The sequence below is a fragment of the Conger conger genome, chromosome 10 (genome assembly GCF_963514075.1).
Source record: "Conger conger chromosome 10, fConCon1.1, whole genome shotgun sequence".
In the NCBI taxonomy this organism is placed as follows: Eukaryota; Metazoa; Chordata; class Actinopteri; order Anguilliformes; family Congridae; genus Conger; species Conger conger.
This window is the reverse complement of record NC_083769.1, coordinates 14,216,223-14,238,733: the sequence shown is the minus strand read 5'-3', so window position 1 is coordinate 14,238,733 and position 22,511 is coordinate 14,216,223. Positions and strand designations below refer to the sequence as shown.

At 44.1% G+C, this 22,511-nt stretch overlaps 1 protein-coding gene across 2 annotated transcripts in view; it reads left to right on the top strand.

Moving 5' to 3' along the window:
- Positions 1–22,511, top strand: part of fmnl3 (formin-like 3) — a 50,088-nt gene that overhangs the window by 10,896 nt on the left and 16,681 nt on the right. For both annotated transcript variants that reach the window (XM_061256626.1, XM_061256624.1), the window contains exons 2-9: positions 11,107–11,190; positions 11,275–11,355; positions 11,578–11,654; positions 16,128–16,211; positions 17,169–17,315; positions 19,253–19,361; positions 19,650–19,726; positions 20,727–20,820. In XM_061256626.1, the coding sequence (XP_061112610.1) occupies positions 11,107–11,190; positions 11,275–11,355; positions 11,578–11,654; positions 16,128–16,211; positions 17,169–17,315; positions 19,253–19,361; positions 19,650–19,726; positions 20,727–20,820 (753 nt within the window). The remainder of the gene's footprint in view (positions 1–11,106; positions 11,191–11,274; positions 11,356–11,577; positions 11,655–16,127; positions 16,212–17,168; positions 17,316–19,252; positions 19,362–19,649; positions 19,727–20,726; positions 20,821–22,511) is intronic.

Below are 22,511 nucleotides of genomic sequence, written 5' to 3'. Positions count from 1 at the left end.
CGCTTGCTCAATCCTGTAGTAGGGGTGTGAACAGTTAAATGTTTAAACAGTTAACCGAAACTGATTTGTAAACGGTTACAAAAAATTCGCTATCCGATAACCAATATTTTTTTCTGAAGCTGAAATGGTAAGCTCAGTTTAAAACAAATGTATGTTCACCACCAGGCGTATTATTGCGGTTTACATTCTAAACTAGCAATCGACAAGCTACAGTAATTTGTTACATTTCAGGGGGTTTTAAATGCAAACCCCCCAGGGAATTGAATGCCATAAGCAGTATCAGTTAACCGGTTAACCGTTAAAAAAATGGGATGATTTCCGCTGTGATCCTACTGTCCATTTCAGTTCTGACCCTACTGATCCTATTTCAGCTCTGACCCTACTGTCCATTTCAGCTCTGATCCTATTTCAGCTCTGATTCTACTGTCCATTTCAGCTCTGATCCTATTTCAGCTCTGATTCTACTGTCCATTTCAGCTCTGATCCTATTTCAGCTCTGATTCTACTGTCCATTTCAGCTCTGATCATATTTCAGCTGTGATTCTACTGTCCATTTCAGCTGTGATTTTACTGTCATTTCAGCTCTGACCCTACTGTCAATTTCAGCTGTGATTTTACTGTCATTTCAGCTCTGATTCCATTTCAGCTCTGGCCACACAACATGGATGGGCTACAGGAGCAGAATACCAATAAGTCCAAAAAATAAGTCTGACAAATACTTGATAAAGTGGTCATTAAGTGTATATAGTAATTTAGTTATATACTAGTGTATAGTAGCAGTTATATATAGTAGTACTGTACTGTACATAGTAATATGTAATTAGTATATATTGCTGATACGTTGTGAGGTGGTGAGGAGTTCTGGGTGAATGGAGGCCTTTCCCGTGAGCGTGGGGCACTCTGGAAAATGACGTGGCTGCAGCGGCACAGCGGCCTCGTGCACGTGGCGCGGCCTGACGGGGAATTTCACACATTTTACTTTCGTTTTCCCTGCGCTGCGATTATGCAAACCGACATGGTGCCGGCTCGTTGCCAGCGGTACTTTACGCTCAAAAAGTTTTAAAAAAACCCAAGTTCTGGCTGCTGCGAGATGAGGTGGTCTGACAGCGCTGGTCGCTGGCGACCCGTCTGTGTGGCGCTGAGGAGCCTGCCTGTGACTCAGAATAAAGCCTCTGATTGTTGCCAGTGACAATGCAACTGTGTTGTTGTGTAATGGAGTGAACTGGACCCTGGGGCAGTGGTGCTTTTGTGCCGGGTGCTGTTCCACGCTGTATGAAAGGGTTGTGTTTGGTGATGTCGGTTTTGAGGTGCCAATTCTCCAACCCCCTTCTCCACTCTTTCTCTTGCCACCCTCCCCTCCCCTCCCTCCTTCTCTTTCTCTTCCTCTCCATCGCTCTCCTCTGCTCTGTCTCTCTCTCTCCTCTCTCTCTCTCCATCTCTTCTTTGCACCCTCCCTCTTCTGTTCTGATGGCAGTGGGCTCATTGTGCTGTTTGCTTTGTTGTGATTGGCCAGTTCAGGTGCTTTGTTGTGATTGGCCAGTTCAGGTGCTTTGTTGTGATTGGCCAGTTCGGGTTACGCTGTAAGGCCCAGGGGATTGTGTGTCTCAGAAGAGAAAGGAGGGCAGAGCTTTCTCACAGTCTACCTGAGAATACACACCTCACACCTCACACACACACACACATACAGGCACACACCCCATACACTCATCATACACGCACGTACACACACTGAAACATACATACACACTCACACCTCCTAGTTATACATACATACACACGCTCACTGAGCAATTTTAGGTAGACCTGTACACCAGCTCAATGCAAATCGTGTGGCAGCAACTAAATGCATGCAGACATGGTCAAGATGTTCAGTTGTTTTTTAGACCAAATGTAAGCATGGGGAAGACGTGACTTTGACCTTGGAGTGATTGTTGCTGCCAGACAGGGTGGTTTGAGAAACTGGTGTTCTCCTGGGATTTTCACACATAACTGTCTGTAGAGTTTGCAGAGAATGGTGGGAAAACCTACAAAAATCCAGTGAGCAGCAGTTCTGCAGGCAGAAACGCCATGTTAATGAGAGATGTCAGAGGAGAATGGCCAGACTGGTCAAAGCTTACAGGAAGGTGACAGTAATGTAAATAACCACACATTGCAACAGTGGTATGTAGAAGAGCATCTCTGAACACACAATGCGTCAAACCTCTAAGTGGATAGGCTACCATCTAAAAAATAAGTCTAATAAATATCTAATAAAGTGCTCACTGAGTGCTCACAGACCAGCCAATGGACACCTGTAAGCATGTGTCCACCAGCACGGTGACCATGGAATGGCATGCCCTCTGTTCCCATGGCGATGCCAGCTCAGGTTCCCACCCTCATCCTCTGCTTTTCAGAGAAGAGGGAGCTAAAGGGAAAGGCGGCTCTAATCGGTGGTGTCTCAGCTTTCAGAGGCTGAATGGCCTCCACAGCCCTGTCACACACAGGCTGACCTCATGGGCGTCCCCCCGAGCGGTGGCAGAACCGCTCCCATTGGTCAGTCACTCAGTGAGTCACTGTGTGTACATGACATCAACGGGGGGGGGGGGGGGGGGGCTGTGGAGCAGTTTAATGACTGCGATGGACCTTTATAACAGTGAGTGTGGGACATGAAAGGGGTGATCCCAGCCTACCTTTAAAAACGGACACGTTTGGTGTTCTGAGTGAGACTGGGGCTTAAAGGAGCACTGTCAGGCTGGTTTCAGTTGGGATTATTTGTGATCGCCTGGATGGGGGTGGCTGTCCTTAACCTAGTCTCTGCGTTCAAGGGTGGAGTTTGAGTGCCCGTTACCTTCTGGGAAACACAGACTGGAGATTGAAGCCAGACACATCCAGGCCCTTAGAAGTTTTGCCTCATATGTAGGAAACAGCTACACTGACGCTGATTTTTTTAATACCGACACAGATTACTTAAGCATTTAATCTAAATAAACTCAACTGAAACAAGCGTGACAGTGCTCCTTTAACAGTAGATTAAGTTAAAGACAACAGGGCACTGGGCTAAAAGGCATGTTCTGTGAAATGCAAAAGTTATCATGTAGAAATTTCATGAACATTGTTGCTGAGAAATAAAAAGAAAACAACAGAAATTATGAGAAGAATATGATCACGTAACAATACTGCTCTCTGACACGTTTTCAGAATCTGGATAGCCAAGCTTTATCAACAAAAAAAAAACATAAATATGTTGAGTCTTGCTTTCATGTTATGTCTGTAGTAATCTTTGTCTCCGTAATAAATATATTTTATTGTATGGTTATTTTGTTTGTCTTCACTGGTTATGTTGATGCGGCAGAGGACAGCTGGGTAAATTTAAATGAAGCCGATTAGAAAGGCGGCCCTAAAACGCATAAAAACAAGATGGCTGCCAGAATTTTGCCACTCGGTCCTGTCAGAGTTCAGTCCTCAATGTATACTCACTATCTACACCAGGTATTTTCCAAATGTACCCTGAGTAATGATCTCTTTTGGTACAGATGTGTAAAAGGTCCAAGAGTACGAGGTACAAATGAATTATATTGTATATTGCTGCCGTGGTACCACCCCAGTGACAAGCTTTTCTTTTTAGGAACATACCTTTATTTCTGAAAGTGTGACCATTACACTGGTAAATCCACCGGTCTGTTACACTGCTGTGAACACAGAAACGTTTCTCTTTTGCTGTTATCTAAAGTTTATGAAGTGTATCTTTCGGATATTCACTGGTCTTTAGCTGCAGTTAAGCACATTTTTGTGACTGGCGTGTATTGGTGGTAACATTTCAATGGGGTTTTACAGTGCTGTTATGAAACAGTGAGTCTTCAGAGCCCCTCCTAGGCTCACTCTGAAGGTGTTTATTTTCCGAGTTTCTGACTCTGCTTAGTTTGTTTTCTAAGTAGAGCTTAAGTTGGGATGTGGTGTAATAAGAAGTGCTGAGTATGCGGGGGAGGGGGTCATTCTCCTGTCTCTCGCTCTCTCACTCTGCCCCCACCCCCCCGACACCCACCCGTTTACAGGCTGAATGCTGTAGAACTGCCCTCCCCACCTTATATCCTGAAATGTAACACCAGACTGACATTACTGACTCTGTGTCTTCAAACACGATTCCCCTGTCTACACCCCCCTCACCCGCCTTTCAAGGCCCTTTCCTTTTTACAGTCCACACCCACACACACACACACACATACACACACTCCCTTTATAGCGACACTGCTGTGGCGTGGTCCGAGAATATGCTCATTGTAGTTTTGGGTTTCTCCCAGCGGTATATTAAAGTGTGAAGATACAGACATGGCATATTGCAGGGGTCAGAGGTCATTTACAGACAGGTCAGAGGTCTTTTACAGACAGGGACAGTTATGGGACAGACAGTGCTGCAGAGTGCGTGTGCTAGCTTTACTTCCCCAGAAATCGAGTGAAGTTCGGGGCTTCAGCTACATGGAAGGCACATGCAGGGCTTGAATGTTGAACTAAACCATGAAACCGCTTAAAGGAATACACCAACATTTTCGGATCGTTGATGTTGGTGTATAAAACAAGACGTTGTTTCCGGAGAAGTTTGGCGGTTGGAACGCATGTATCCTTCCGTCAACCGCTGGTTGAGCGCAGTGATCCGCACACCTTCTGAAGGTCAGGTAAGGGCGGAAGGATACATGTCTGTTCAGCGGTTCTAGTTCCAACCGTCAAGCTTCTCCGAAAACAACGTCTCTCGTTTTAACTTTTTTTTCCCCCCGCACGTGTATTTCAAATACACGTTCATTGTCAAATGAAGCCCTGCTCAATGAGCTGGTCTGCCTTTCTCTAGGCCTCACTGTCCACTCGTTTCATAGCGTGAGCAGGACAGGAGGGGGTGTGCTGTTTGCTCTTCATCGACGGTGCTGTGATGGTGTTTTGTCAAGCGACTTACAGTTGATTTGACCTAGCTCCCCTGGGGCAATGTGGGGTTAAGAGCCTTGCTCAAAGGCCCGACAGCTGCACTGATCTTATTGTGGTCACGCTGGGGCTTGAACCGCTAATCTTCTGGGTACCCAGTCAAGCAACTTAGCGACTAGGCTACAGGCTTCCCCTGTGCTATATCAGCATCGTGGGGTCCTGGACACTCTGCCTGCAGACATCTATCCGCTGGGCTTTGGGTTTCTCTCTTATGGGCTGGGAGCTTTCTGATCATTCAAAGGCCATTACAAAGTCTGTGTGAGCACGCTGTGTGTGGACTGTGGTCTTCTTGGTTTAGCTTAATGGTACAACCCTGCTTCTGGGGGCTGTTGTTCTTCTTCCCCCCTGGTCATCCGTGATTGATCCTGGATCTTCCTGCTGCCTAATCTTCTGTTGTGCCACATCACAGGGCAATCTCTGGGAAGTCCTGCGTGTTTGGAGTAAGTGCCTTTACTTTGGATAGGCTGTGTGTCGGGGTACGGTACGATGAGAGATTGATTCATTTTTTTGCGCTTGCTAGCAGTGGTGAGAATCTTGTATGTAGCGGTGAAGGTAACTGCACACAGTTGAGAGTTGCATTACTGTGGCCCAGGGTGGTGTTTTCGCCTGGTGAACTCACTGTGAACTCATGGAAAAAGGGGGTTTTCCGATTGGGCATTCGGCCGTACGGTGAGCTCAACTTCCTGTTCCGCGGAAGCCTCAGAGACACATGACTGCATGCCGTGGGTCACATGACTGAATGCATTGGGTCATATGACCGCAACTCTCATTGTCACCTGATTACACGGTGGGCGGGGCTTGTATCCTGCGGAGACTCCCGTTGGATGCTTGAGGTGCTCATCACAACGGGGTTTGACTGTGGGGTCCCTGGACATTGCTCTGTCTGGTTTTGAAAAGGTGTAAAGTGTGGTTCCTCTGGGTGTTTCTCAATAAATATGATTCATGTGACAGCTAGTGCACCCTGGAAAATGTGAGACAGACTTTTTTTTCACTGTGTTTTCTGGTATGCCTCTCCAGACACGCACCAAACTCCCAAATCAGTCCTCCAGATATAGAAGTGCATGCCCTCCAGGTACCATCAGAGACTGTAGGCGGTCTGTAGCGTAGTGGTTAAGGTACATGACTGGGACTCGCTGGTTCGACACAACACACTGGTAGCCACAATAAGATCCACACAGCCGTTGGGCCCTTGAGCAAGGACATTACCCCGGCATTGCTCCAGGGGAGGATCATTTTAATATTATATAATGTCTTCACAATCTTTCATAGAACTTTCTATTAAGGGTCTTGTGAAGAACTACATAAGCCCTATGTAAGTGATCATAAATTTTTGTGCCAATTGTAATAGTTTTTACTCATATTCATTCAGGGACATTATTATAACTTATTAAAATTGAATGTGATGTGAATTAAATGGTGACACAGCCCAACCGGAAAGCATGTCAGCTGATTATAAGTGTCCAGGTGTATTTTTCTAGTTCTGGATGTGATGCTTTGACTTGTGGTAGAACCTATGCACTTGTAAGTCGCTTTGGATTAAAAGCGTCTGCCAAATGACTAAAATGTAAAATGTAAATGTAATGTAATGCCTTATGCAGTGGTTATGAAGGTGTTATTCCGTTCTAATGTATTGCTTATGAAGGTGCTATTCAGTGCTAATGTAGTGCTTATGAAGGTGCAGTTCAGTGCTAACATAGTGCTTATGAAGATGATATCAAGTTATTTATTCCTCCAAGTGACACAAGACTGTTATGAGGGAGAGAGAGGCTACAGACCATGTGGCCTGCAGACCTAGAACAGACAGATATGATCTCCCTGAGACTAAAAGAGAGAGAACAGCAGAGGGAGGTGGAGAGAGGGAGTGAGGGAGAGAGGGAAGGAGGAAGAGTGACCGAGGAGAGGGGGAGAAGATAGGGAGAGGGTCGAAGAGGTAGGAGGAAGAAAGAGAAAGTTTATGGGTAAATCTAAGCTCTCTAAACAGGCGCATTCCTTTGGAAATTCCGGACATCTGGAATTGCCTAGTCTCTGTTTTTCCCTGCTGTGTGGGCTTTGGAAGTTGAGTCCTGTCAAAATAAGGCTAATGTAAGAGTTCCTGCTTCAGTCCTGGGCGGGGTGGGGGTCGGGAGATCTTCGGCAGGGACTGTTTTGTTTTCATTTCTGAAGTGGTGGTTAAATAATATATTTTAATTTTCAGTGATAAACAATCATTTGATTGCAGTTTTAAATGTCAAGAAGTACCTCCCAAACCAGTACTGAACATGCACATTTTACAGAAACATAAACACACACACACACACTACGCGCACAAACATATGAAAGCATACACGCCAAACACATTCGCACACACAGAAAAACGCACACACATACACACACACACATATGCACACGCACATTCACACACAAACGCACACACAAACACACACAAATGCACACGCACATTCACACGCAAACACACACACAAGCACACACACACCTGCCCAGAGGGAGACGGAACATACACTAAGTTCATCCACTTCGAGGTATGTGAGTGACAGTGCCCGACCAGGCAAACTACATTTCCCAGACCTGAGAGTATTAGAGCAACATCAGTAAAGTACTAAGTGTAAGTGAACTTATGCCAGCCCAGGACTTGTATTAATTCATGCCGCCAGCATTAATGAAGACAATAAAGTGACAAATCAGGAGGGGAGGAAGCCAAGGAGGCGGACCTGTCGCCAAACAGTTGCTAAGGAAGTGAGCTCACGGGAAAATGATAGACACTGGTGTACTTTGACGCCGCTAAGGTCGTGAGCAAGCGCTTGTGAACCAGTCAGGTGGTAAAGGAAGTCTTTTGACTGAGCAATGATTCACGAGTTGAGTGGCGTTAAAAGTTCCACTGTGACTTTCATTTCTCCTGCCACCCAGTCAATGGCTTTGAGATTTCGCATGTTAACTTTATCTACTGATAACCTGAGTCACACCTTTGTGTGACAGCTCTCAACCACCGTGACACCAAGCCTTCATAAGGACAGCATGAAGAGTTTTAATCATGTCATCCAGCTGATCGCAATAGAATGTGCAATCTTTATCTGTAACATGAATTACATCAGAATGAGATGGTGGTGTCTTGTTTGAACAGCTTGTGACAGTCAGTAGTCATGAGTGGTTATTATTGCTTATGCAGTGTTACGGGGCTAATTTAGTACTTACATACACTTTATGTGCTGTCTGGTGTGTGTTACTTTATATATAGCAGCCTTATCCTCTACAAAATCTTTTCTGGGTAGTTTCGTTTTCATGACTCAGAAGTTTGTATGTGTATGTGTGTCTGCATGTGTGATTGGTAGGGCTGCAACGATTAGTCGACGTCGTCGATGACGTCGAACCTGAAATTTGGATATCGTCGATTTGGATATTCTTAATCGACGCGTCATATTGTTTTGAACATGGAGGCGGCAAATCCAGCTGAGAGTGCAGGAGAGTTCATCCAAAAAAACAGAGAATCCAAAGTGTGGGAATTATTTAAGCAAAAACCCAATAATATGGTGCTTTGAAACACGTAGCCTAATGAACAAGTAGCCATGTGCACACTGCATGTAGCTCCAGGCATAGATAAATTGTATACAATGATAAACAATGTCATAGTAACTGGTGGGTGTTCTATTATTTCAAGAGAATAAAGTAGCTATAATGAGTCAATACATTAAAATACTTAAAAAACATGTCAATAGATTTTCATCTGCAAGTTATAAATTACCCCAAGCAAATTAATCGTTTAGATTAATCGACTAATCAAAAAAAAAAAAAAAAAAAAAATAATAATAATAATAAAAACAAATAATAATAAAATAATAATAATAATAATAATAATAATAATAATAATAATAATAATAATAAAAAAAAAAACAAGTAATAATAATAAAAGAATAATAATAATAATAAATCGACAGATTAATCGATAACAAAATACTTGTTAGTTGCAGCCCTCGTGCTTGGGTGTCTGCATTTCTGTGTGTGTGTAGTGTACCTGTGTGTAAATGTGTTTGTGTGTGTGTGTAGTGTACCTGTGTGTAAGTGTGTTTGTGTGTGTGTGTGTGTGTGTGTGTGTAGTGTACCTGTGTGTAAGTGTGTTTGTTTGGTGCAGTTCTCCGGACTGTGGCTCTATCTCCAGTAGGACAGTGATGATGAGCTTTAAAATAGTCTGATGTAAGCGATAGGAATCTGGTGCGGTTATTCTGCCCAGTCAGAGTATGATGCTCCCCGTTTCTGTGAGAAGGGAAGGGAGCCTAGTTCTCTCCCTCTCCCCCACTCTCTCTTTCCCTCGTTCCCTCCCTCTCTCTCTGTTTCTTTCTCTCTCTTTCTCTCCCTCTCTCTCCCCATCTCCCTCTCTTTCTCTTTCTCTCCCTCCCTCTCTGTTTGTTTCTCTCTTTTTCCCTCCCTCTCTCCCATCTCCCTCTCTCTCCCTCTCCCTCCCTCTCCCTCTCTCCCTCCCTCCCTCTCCCTCTCTCTCTCTCTCCCTCTCATTCCTTCAGTAACATGGCGCTGTGACTCAGCGTGTTCAGAAGGCATCACTCAAACCCATGTGCTTCACCATCTTCATGCTCAGAACAGACTGAAGAAGCCTCTTGGTGCTGTTGGCTCACTTCAGTTTATATTGTCTAACATAGGACTATTCTTTCTTTCACTGTTTTTCGGCTCTGTTACATGTGTACATCAGACCTGACAGATACTGTGTTAAGCTGCTTGATTTGTTTTAAAGTATGTTTTTTATTTACACAAACTGCTGAACTCCTGACCCCTGCTTTACTCATTCTGTGGCAGCCTGCAGTGGCACAATAGGTCCACCCCCGTCAGCCGGATTTATGGAACAATCCGTGCTGTGATTTGTTAGGCAGTGGAAGCAGAAAATGGTGATATCTTATAACAGGAAGTGAGGTCACAAATGCCTTCTGGGGCAGGAAGTGAAGGCTTGTGGGGTCAAGGACCCAACACACCAGCAGGAGGGTCAGAAACACAATGCTTTCTCAAGTCTCTCTCTCTCTCTCGTTCTATTTCTCTCTGTCTCAAATTCAAATGAATGTTGCTTTATTCGCAGGACATACATACTGTATGTTGCCAAAGCATCCAGCAGTCAATTTAAAAAAACATATGTGTACTAAAACAATAATGATAATATTCTCAAAAACCAAAACAATAGCACAATAACAATAACAGTGTTAATGATAGATCAAGGCAAGTTAGGAGAGGATGTCAGGAGTAGATGTTCACTCAGTGTCTCTCAGGTTATGGCTGGCTGAAATATACTGTTTTGCAGTGTGGATTGTTTATCCTTCTCCTCATAGGACATTTTTAGAAATCTTTTTTTTCCTGTCTCCGCTCCTGTTTTACTCTCTCTCTCTGAAATTAAAATTAAAATTGCTTTATTGGCATGAAATACAAATGGAATTATTGCCAAAACATACATATAAATAATATGCCAAATTAATGAATTAATGACTATAATACTATTAACATAATAATAGTGATGATGAATGTAAAAACATATATACCAATTACAGTACAAATAACAATAATAACAACAAATAAATAAATCAATTGAATGTACACTCACCGACCACTTTATTAGGTATTTATTCAACTTTTTTTTTAGACTTCTACTGCTGTAGCCTATCGACTTAGAGTTATGATGGGTTCTGTTTTCAGAGATGCTCTTCTGCATACCACTATTGTAATGTGTGGTTATTTGCGTTACTGTCACCTTCCTATCAGCTTTGACCATTCTCCACTGACCTCTCATTAACAAGGCATTTCTGTGTGCAGAACTGCTGCTCACTGGATTTATTTGTGTTTTTGCACCATTCTTTGCAAACTCTAGAGACTAGTGTGCGTGAAAATCCCAGGAGATCAGCAGTTTCTGAGATACCACCCTGTCTGCCACCAACAATCATTAATTCCTCGGTCAAAGTCACTTAGATCGAATTTTTTCCCCATTCTGATGGTTGATGTGAACATTGACTGAAACTCCTGACCTGTATCTACATGATTGTCTGCATTGCACTTCTGCCACACAATTGGCTGATCGCATGAATAAGTAAGTGTAATAAAGTAAAGTGTTCCTAATGAAGTGCTCGGTGAGTGTATATGTTTACGTTTATTGGGGGTGGTCTCTCTCTCTCTCAGAACTCCATGAATCTCCCCCCGGACAAAGCCCGTCTCCTACGCCAGTACGACAACGAGAAGAAGTGGGAGCTCATCTGTGACCAGGTACCGGCCTCAGCGCCGACATGCGGTTATATCGCGGAGACCGTTCCTGTTTCGGTGTTTCAGACCCTGTCTCTGTGTTTTTAGGAGCGGTTTCAGGTGAAGAACCCGCCCCACACCTACATTCACAAACTGCGGGGCTACCTGGACCAAGGTGTCACTCGTAAGGTGAGGGTGTGTTCCAATATTTCCGCTTTCCATTTTGATATCAGTTTAAACGAGGCCCCTCGTTTATTGTCGATGAAGCGACACAGCCGAGTAGCGTTACCTGTGGCCTTGTGACCTGTGTGTGTTCACTGTGTTCACTGTGTTCACTGTGTTCACTGTGTTGTCGCCCTCAAACTTCTTGATCTCTGTGTTGTTGTTTTTTTATTTTTATTTTTTATTTAGAAATTTCGCCGCCGGGTCCAGGAGTCAACCAAAGTCCTGCGGGAGCTGGAGATTTCGCTAAGGACCAATTACATTGGGTAAAATAAAACCCCTCACCCTGCGGACCAATCACATTGGGTCAAATAAAAACCCTAACCCAGCAGACCAATCACATCGGGGGAAAGGAAAACCCCTAACCCTATCGACCAATCACATCGGGTAACCTGCGAGCTGATCCTTGAGCTGACCCCTCACCCTGACTGAACAGTTTCATTTCAGCCTGTCAGCATTGTTGCTTCATTTACTTAAACACGGTGTGTCATCCCGAGAGAGCCGTGACCACAGTTTAGCGCTTTGGCTTTTGAAGCATCCAGAAAGTTATCCCTCTTTGTTGATGGCTATTGTCAGTGGTAACATTCTCATTGTACAGGATGTACAGGATTTAATTGGAGTATTTTGTTGTATTTATTGGGTGTGTGTCATTAAGGGTGTGTTCACAGCTGCTGCGGCCTCAAGTGAAGTGGTGTCATTTCTGTGCGTAATTTATATCTCCGTCTTCCTCCCTCCTTCTTTCTGTTATTCTCTGCTCTCATTCCTTCTCTCTCTTTTTCCCTACACCGTCTCTCCTCAGTTCCCTCCCTCTGGTTCCTGCACGACCAAAACGCCACACGACTGGTCACGTTTACACGATAATAAACAAACATGTAAACCAAGGCAAAGAAAACTAATGTTATACTAAACAATGTTTTGCAGGAGATGACAAATGACTTCCACAAGGGTAGTGGATTCAAATAGGGCTGCAGTTTGTGTCCAACACATTTATATTGATGAATTGGCTGGACACTGACTAGGTTTTTACATGCACACAGTATTCTAGTTAGTATTCCGAATAAGACAATATTGAGAAATTAATGAATGAATTTCCATTTACATGCACCTGCGCATCGTCCAATTAAACATGAAATGGCCTGGTAACATTACATCCCATAAGATCTTTTTTGTACCTTTCAACTTTTTTTCAGGTAGAACCATTTCTCCCAACATCAAAAAATGTTTTTGTTTTGTTCCATCCTTGAGCCCTTCAAGCTGCTAGCTGTCTGGCTGGTATTAAAACGCAGTGGGTAGCTTAGTAACGGCAGTGCTGAATGAAAACAACATCCTCTGGCCATACGCCTCGCAAACTGGCATGAGAACCTGATTGAGACAGGTATTCTGAATAAGCTTGTGCATGAATACGTTTAAATTAAGTTTAAATGAAACAAAAATGCATGCGCGAATGGTCCTCCAGTAATGTTGGTATATGCCATACTCAGAAAAAAAGAGTATTTATTCAGAATGTGCTGTTCCCATGACTCGTATCCTATTTGGGATTTTCTCTTATTCAACATAATATCATAATATCAGTGTGCATGTAATGGATAGCCATTGTTGGTTCACTCTGCTGCTCCTGGGCTCAGTGACACAGGAGTTAAGTTCTTGCCATAAGCAAATGGTCAGGTTCTGTCACTGCTACTGAAGCATTACTTCCAGAACTGGGCCCTGACAGTAAACATGGTCAAAACAGAAATGTCAGGGAAGCATGGAAAGTGGCATAAGACACCAACAATTATAATTATAATATATATATAATTATAATACCGGGTATCCTATTAGTGACCTACCTAGGTCTAAAAATCAGTTCAGTAATCAGCAGTGGCTTTATTCGACTATTGCATTCTATATCAGTGAAGGACTTCATACATATATATATTTTTTTTCCAAAAAAGGGCATTGAAATCTGGATTCATTTATTCAGTAATGAAGAGATCCAGAAACAAATCCCCTTCTGCAAACTGAAACTCACAACACTAACATCCCCTAACAGCAAGCAGCCTTCGGGCTGTGCCCTTACTCCAGAGAAAATTAGAGTCAACCGAATTATAAAACAACACTAACAGGATTACCTTACTGACTGGGATACAAACAAAACACAATGCTTCCTGGCCCGGAAAAGATAGAGGCAGGAAAGAGAGAGCAAATAGGGAGAGAGGGAGAGAGCAGGCCCTGCCCAGGATGAGAGCAGCAGGGGGAAATGGGCTGTATTGTTTGGTTTTGGGCTGTGAGAGACACGCCCTCCTGTGCCCAGGCCCAGAGGGGGGAAGCTGTGCTGTGTTCACCACTGGGACAGGAAGACTGACTGCCCAACACAACAGCAAAACACACACTCACTCACACACTCACACACTCACACACGCTCACTCACACACACACTCACTCACACAAACACTCACACACTCACACACACACTCACACACACTCACTCACTCACACACACTCTCACTCACTCACACACACACTCTCACTCACTCACACTCTCACACACACACACACACTCACACACTCACACACACTCACTCACACACTCACTCACACACGCTCACACTCACTCACACACACACTCACACTCACTCACTCACACACCCACACACTCACACACACACACTCGCACACTCACACACTCTCACTCACTCACTCACTCATACACTCTCACTCACTCACTCACACACACACACACACTCACACTCACACACGCTCACACTCACTCACACACACACACTCACTCACACACTCTCACTCACACACTCACACACACACACTCACTCACTCACACACTCACATATTAATTCACTCACTCACTCACTGACACACTCACATATTAATTCACTCACTCACTGACTCGCTCACTCATATACTCACACTCTCACACACATGTCGGTGCGCAGACATACATGCACAGATGAGTGAGCAGATTCCTGTGTGCATACAATAATGAGCAACTACTATGACTGCTTTGAGATTGTTCACTCAATGACTAACAAATCCCCTTAGTAATTAGTATTAGCAGGAAACCCCACTGTGAAATATATTATATAACATATTTTCTCTCAATAAGTCAGGACACACGAAAAAAGGCCTAAAATATGGGATCTAATCGCCCTGACAGTCACACGTAGAAAACACGTAGACATCACCACCAATAAATATCACCACAGCAATACAAATATGTATATAACTGCACACATACAATTTTAAACTCCAAACACATTTATTCTCCTACATCTCCTGCTCTCTCTCCTTCCCTCTCTCTCCCTCTTTCCCTCCCTTTGTTAATTGGGACTGTAGAGGTGCTGTTTTAATCCTGTTATGTCTGTGAGAGCAACCAAACAAGCTGGAGTAAGGCCATATCCTTCCAATTTTATATGGGTGTGTACCTCATTGAAAATACCGTCAGGTCTTTAAGGTTAAAATACCGTCAGGTCTTTAGGGTTAAAGTATTGCCAGGTCTTTAGGGTTAAAATACTGTCAGGTCTTTAGGGTTAAAATACAGTCAGGTCTTTTGGGTTAAAATATTGCCAGGTCTTTAGGGTTAAAATGCCGTTAGCTCTTCCTCAGTAATGGCCGCGTCCAATGGATTCCAAACCTGGATCAAATACGTAATTACAGGTGCATCTCAAAAAATGTGAATATCGTGGAAATATCTTGCTTGTTTTTTCCGTAATTTAATTCAAAAAGTGCATAGATGAACATACTTCTCAGTCAGTCAACATTTCTGTATTATAAATCCTTTTTTTTATTGGTCTTATGTAATATTCTAATATTTTGAGATACAGATTTTTTGTCTATATACCTCTATTTTGGATGACTGGTGGATCTGTTTTTGAGGTTATGTCTGTGAAGTTTTGTCGTCTCACAGTAATTAAGTCGTAAATCTGCATTGAGTGGATTGGATCTCTGTGGTTTGATATTGTTTTAGCTCTTTTGATCTTTTTTTGGATTTGATGCTTCGTTCTTTTCAGATGAGATTTTGTTTGATTTTGTTTTTGCTGATTCACTAAATACCATGAGAATATTGAATGTATGAGAATATTGAATGTATGAGAATATTGGATGTATGAGGATAATGAATGTATGAGAATATTGAATATATGAGAATATTGAATGTATGAAGATAATGAATGTATGAGAATATTGAATGAATGAGGATAATGAATGTATGAGAATATTGAATGTATGAGGATATTGAATGCTTCTCAATGGCAGATTTGAGTAATGCTCTACTGTTATTGTGTTTGGTTTCCAGAAACATGTCTAACAGTGTAGAGTCACACCCACTGCAGAAAAAGTGACTGAACCTAGGAAGTGGTTTGAAATTATGCCCATAAAGGAAAAATTAAACAATCATAGCTTCTCATGAGCAAACAATTACACAACTTCTTTCTCCAAGCAACGTGTTCCATATCAGTTGATTGTAAAAAATATATATATATTTTTGAAATTGTATCCCAAGATTTACTACACAGCAGAAAAGGAAGTTTGTGGTGTACTTCATAGGGGTTTTGTTACCAGCGGAGAAAGTTATGAGAGACTGTTAAAAGTTACCAGCCTGTTTTCTGGTGTCTCCATCATTTTCATGAGTTATGGGTTGATTGACAGCTCCGTGGGGTTGGGTGGGGGTGTAACTCTCCTGGCTTTGCCGTGGTGTTTGTGTGTGTGTGTGTGTGTGACACTCACACACACTGCTTCTCTCCCAGGTGGGTTCGGGAGTTCCTGAACGATGAGAACCGAGGTCTGGACATCCTGGTGGAGTACCTGTCCTTCGCGCAGTGTGCCGTCATGTGAGTGCCTGCGTCTCTGTGGAAACAGCCACGCCCCGGCACGTCTGGGACTGGCGACCCAGCTTTTGGGCCGGAGAGCCCCGTTGAATTTCCTGATTGACGGTCCGTTAGCTCATGCTTACAGTTGGTCTGGACGGTGACTGCACCGTGACCGTTAGCCGATGTGTAAGTCTACGGGGGGCAGAGGGGGAGCTCCTGAGGAAGTGCCGTGTGTGTAGATCTGTGGCCTCTGTGTGAGTGGTGCTGGATTTCTGCAACATTTGCGCTGGGTAAAGCAAATGCACCCGCCCTGTCTGTTGCAAATAAAGGTTTTCTTTTTTATTTCTTTTTTGCTGCGCTGTGCTGTCATAGACTGCACAGTGCTGTGGCCATGTTGTGTCGATGCTCTGCTGGACTGTGTTGTGCTAAACCTGTGTCGCATCTCTGTGGTGATTAGCCAGCCTCTGCTGTGATTGGCACATGGGACCCTGCCCCTTTTTGCTATGCTGTGTTTCTTAACCAATCCCCTTCCCCTGTTTGTGCGGCTCTGTGTGTGTGTGTGTGTGTGTGTATGTGTGTGTTTGTGTGTGTGTATGTATGTGTGTGTGTATGGGTGTGTGTATTTATGTATGTATGTGTGTATGTATGTGTGTATGTGTATGTGTATGTGTATGTGTGTGTGTGGTGTGTCTGTGCATGGGTGTGTGTATTTATGTGTGTGTGTGTGTGTCTATGCATGGGTGTGTGTATTTATGTGTGTGTGTGTGTGTCTGTGCATGGGTGTGTGTATTTATGTGTGTATGTATGTATGTGTATGTGCGTGGGTGTGTGTATTTATGTATGTGTATGTGTGTGGGTGTCTGTGTGTGTGTGTCTGTGTGTCTGTTGTGTCTGTGCATGGGTGTGTGTATTTATGTGTGTGTGTGTTTGCGTGGGTGTGTGTGGCTATGTGCGTGTGTGTCTGGGCTGGGACTGCAGGTTGGATTTTGAGGGATTGGAGAAAGGGGAGGAGGGGTATTTGGAGAGGACCAGGTCCTGGAGCAGGTCTATGGAGGATCTGCCCCTGAGTGACAGCCAGGCCTTCTGCAACACGCTGACCCGCTCTGCCCGCCAGTCTGTGCTTCGGTATGTACCGCTGCCATGCCAACACTGCCTGCCCCTCCCCCTACCCACTCTGCCCCGCCCCTTGTCCGCTTTGCCCCATCCCCTGTGGTGCTGCTGCTTGCACTGAACATTTATTGCAGGTTATAGTTATGAGCGGGTTATGATGTTAGTGCAAATTATGGTTATGAGATGGTTATGATGTTAGTGCAAATGATGGTTATGAGATGGTTATGATGTTAGTGCAGGTTATAGTTATGAGCGGGTTATGATGTTAGTGCAAATTATGGTTATGAGAAGGTTATGATGTTAGTGCAGGTTATGGTTATGAGATGGTTATGATGTTAGTGCAGGTTATGGTTATGGTTATGAGCAGGTTATGATGTAATTCCAGGTTATGTTCATGGTTATGAGCAGGTAAATATGTTATTGCAGGTTATGGTTAGGAGAGGGTTATGATGTTATTGCAGGTTATGGTTATTCTTATGGTTATGATCATGAGCAGGCTATTATGTTATTGCAGGTTATTGTTATACTTATGGTTATGAGCAGAATATGATGCTATTGCAGGTTATGGTTATGGTTATGGTTACGGCTATGAGTGGGTTATGATTGTATTGCAGCAGGTTATGGATATTCCTATGGTTTTGAGCACATTAATATGAAATTGTGGTTATGGTTATGAGCGGGTTATGATGTTCTTGCAGTTTATGGTTATGCTTATGGTTCTGAGCAGGTATGATGTTATTGCAGGTTATGGTTATGGTTATAGTTATGAGCAGGGTATCTGGTTATTCCAGGTTATGGTTATGGTTATGGCTATGAGTGGGTTATGATTATATTGCAACAGGTTATGGATATTCCTATGGTTATGAGCACATTAATATGAAATTGTGGTTATGGTTATGAGCGGGTTATGATGTTATTGCAAAGTTATCCAGGGCTTTTTTCATGCAGTGTAGCCAGTGTAGCTTAGTGGTTAGGCCACTAGCCTTTAAACTACAGCTTTCAGGGTAAAATATTCCCATTGCATTGAGCAACAAGGTACATAACCTGAATACTTAAGTACTGTACACACAGTTTTAAGCTTAGTTGTGAACTAAATAGAGTTCCATATGGAGAATCTCCACTCAAAATGGAATTTCGTCTTGGACTAGGTTTAGTCGGTGTCTGTGAAACTGGCCCACAGTGTGTGAGAACATAAACGGTGTAAGTGGCTCTCGATGGGGCAGCTGTCGAGCTCATAAACAGGCTAACACAGAAAGGGTCTGTGGCAGGAAGTCTGTCTGCCTCCGATTCTGCACAAGATGAGCTAAAATGAAAATGCTTTTCATCTTTGTCGAGCGATCTGAGACGTGTACACCGCAGTTTGGCGGCTAGAGCAGGAAATGGTTTTTCTCCCTCGTTCTCTCTCTCGCACACATGCAGACAGACACTGGGGTTTCCCAGCATGCACCAGTGACCACACAGGCGCTTGATGTGATCCGCCGCCGGTCCTGGGGGGTCAGGTGTGCATCTGCACGTGGCAGAAACGGCCTGCAGAGACGCGCGGCGCCTCCTGGTGGCCGCAGGCACAGCCAGCGCGAGAACCCTGTGAGAAAACACACAGCGCTTACAAACCGCGGGAGCTGTGCGACGAGAAACTCAGACCCTGCTTCGGAAATACAGGAAAAGAGCTCGTGCAAATGACAAAAATGCATGACAATGTGTATTGAAAAAACATTATTTAAAGTCTGTCTTTGTCCGCCGTCTTTAGCGAACCGTCTTTAGCCCCAAGACAGATCCGTCATTTTCTCGTGTTTCCCTTTCTGAGTCCAACGCGGGCTCGTCGGGGTTGTGCATCCCTCGGCTCATTTCCTGGCCGTTCCGTACGGTGGGGGTAACGGAGTTTAAGCGGCCCTGTGTGCGTGACTGCTCTTCCCTGCCCCGCTAGTCTCTCGCTGACCCGCCTTCTCCCGCAGCTACAACACCATGACCAACAGCAAGGCCATCAAGAACTCCCGGCTCATCAGCCAGAAGGATGACGTGCACGTGTGCATCATGTGCCTACGGGCGGTCATGAACTACCAGGTAAACACCCCCCCCCCCCTCACCAACATCGTTACCGGAGCGACGGTTCACCTTTCACACAGCTTCCCCCCTGTGGATGTTGGCGGAACTTGTCATTCCAGAATCACTGCGGTCTTTTTGCGATCTCTAATGTCTACATTTTTTCCTAAAAAATTCAATAAGAGCCCGCACAAAGTGCATAGTGTTTGTCTCCAGTATTAAGGTATGTAAACGTATTATTTTAGTGAATTTACTGTAAATGATGATTTTGTGTCGTAAGCTGTTTTTCTTTTTTCTCGTCTTTTCCAGTACGGATTCAACCAGGTGATGTCTCACGCGCACGCGGTGAATGAAATCGCCCTCAGCCTCAACAACAAGAACTCCAGGTGAGAGCCCTGTCCTCGAATGGCTACCTGAGCTGTCAGTCACAGAGACTGGGCCAATCAAACGGCATCTTTCTCTGGAAGAAACGTTTACATTACATTACATTAATGATATTTGGCAGACGCTCTTATCCAGAGCAATGTACAGTTGATTAGACTAAGCAGGAGATAATCCCCCCTGGAGCAATGGAGGGTTAAGTGCGGATCTTATTGTGGCTACACCGGGGATCAAACTGCCAACCTTGCGGGTCCCAGTTATGTAACTTAACCACTACGCAGTATAGTGGTGTTAGGCCTGCAACATTTATAAACAAGCCTGCTTATGAACCCCCCACCCCCACCCTACACACACACACACACAGATATATATAACAAGCTGTTTGTGTACCAGACTGTCTGTAATTGGAGATTCTGGGTGTAAATGGTCTTTAATTACCCTCGCTTTTGAAAGCGATACGCTGATGCTGAGCAGTGTTTCTCTCATGGCCGTTGCTGGCTCCTGTGTGTGTGTGTGTGTGTGTGTGTGTGTGTGTTTTACGACAAAGCCTCCAGTGTGTGTTTTTTGGATGAAGGTTCCTTTGTGTGTGTTTTTAGGACATGTGTGTGTTTTTAGGATGTCTGTGTGTGTGTGTTTTAAGGATGTGTGCGTGTATGTGTTCTAAGGGTGTGTGTGTGTGTGTGTTTTAAGGACGTGTGCGTGTATGTGTTTTAAGGGTGTGTGTGTGTGTGTTTTAAGGACGTGTGTGTGTGTTTTAAGGATGCGTGTGTGTGTTTTAAGGACGTGTGTGTGTCTTTTAAGGAAGTGTCTGTGTGTGTTTTAAGGATGTGTGCGTGTATGTGTTTTAAGGATGTGTGTGTGTGTTTTAAGGACATGTGCATGCATGTGTTTTAAGGACTTGTGTGTGTATGTGCTTTAGGACGTGTGTATCTGTGTTTTAAGGACATGTGTGTGTGTGTTTTAAGGACAAGTGTGTGTTTTTGTGACGTGTGCGTGTGTTTTTAGGACGAAGGCTCTGGTGCTGGAGCTCCTGGCTGCAGTGTGCCTGGTCCGGGGTGGGCACGAAATCATTCTTTCTGCATTCGACAACTTCAAAGAGGTACTGACCCTGGCCATACCCACCCCATAATGCACCAGGCCCTGATCATACCTGTCCCATAATGCATCTGACCCTGTCCACACCCACCCCATAATGCACCTGCCCCTGATCATATCCACCCCATAATGCCTGTACACTTTGGCAGTTGCTGGTTCTAGTCTTGGCTGTGCCTCGTTCTGCTGCTACATTGGTGGTGGCCAATTGGTGGGTATTGTGGGAAATGGGGAGTTGATTACCTGCTTGAACCTATTTGTGTGTGCATCTGTATATACGTGTGTACATGTACATTTATGTGTGTGTGTGTGTGTATTTATGTTTGTGTGCGTGTGTGTGCATGTGTATGTTTGTGTGTGTGTCTCTCTTTATTTGTGTGTGTGTGTATTTATATGTGTGTATGTATATATATTTATGTGTGTATCTGTTTACATGTGTTTGTATGTGTGTGTTTGTGTGTATGTGTGTGTGTATTTGTGTGTGTGTATATATTTATGTTTGTATCTGTTTATGTGTGTGTGTGTATGCATGTGTGTGGCTCCCCGGCCAATTAAGGAGGAGGTAAAAACAGCCAGATGGTCGACCATTGTTGTGGAGTGGTGTGTAGTTTACATTTGCATTTTACATTTTAGTCATTTGGCAGACGCTTTTAATCCAAAGCGACTTACAAGTGCAAGTGTGTGTGTGTGTGTGAGAGAGAGAGTGTTTACTGTTTAGATTCTCTCGTTCAGCTTCCCATGACCTGCTGTAATTGGGCTAATTTGAGTTGAATGTGGGGGTTCGTGACTGACTCCCCCTTTCAGTTTAGAGCCACTGAACCTGGCAACCCTCCAGACACAGTCCAGATGTGGGCAGGGACAGGACTTGCAGTGAAGTCCTTCACGCATATTCTCCAGATCGTAGATTTAAATCCAGGCGGTACCCACAATACACAATAATATCCATCCATCCATCCATTATCTTAACCCGCTTATCCTGAACATGGTCACCGGGGGGCTGGAGCATATCCCAGCATACATTGGGCGAAAGGCAGGAATACACCCTGGACAGGTCGCCAGTCCATCGCAGGGCACACACACCATTCACTCACACACTCATACCTATGGGCAATTTAGACTCTCCAATCAGCCTAACCTGCATGTCTTTGGATTGTGGGAGGAAACCAGAGTACCCGGAGGAAACCCACGCAAACACGGTGGGAACATGCAAACTCCACACAGAGAGGCCCTGGCCAACGGGGATTCGAACCCAGGACCTCCTTGCTGTGAGGCGGCAATGCTACCCACTGCACCATCTGTGCCACCACACAATGATATGTAACAGAGAATCCCAAGAGGCCTTTGGATTAGGAAACCTTACGATACGCTGATGTTAGGGTTATGAAACTTTCTTTAGGAGAAATCATGCTTTTTGAGTTTTTGAGTTTGGTGATAGCTTGGGCCAGAACCTGTGGAATCAAAGATTTTTATGTACCATCCTTGTTGTCTGGTCTAACCTAACATTACCTCAACGAAAAAGGCAGACCAACAGAAAATTGAGATCTGTGATTGGATGATTTCTAATGCAATGCTCTTTGGGACTGGCAGTTCACGCATCTTGTATTATTGTTACGTACAAAGTTTTGTACCCTTGAATTTTGTCAATGATGATGATTCAACCGAATGGTAAATGGTATTTATATATTTATATAGCGCCTT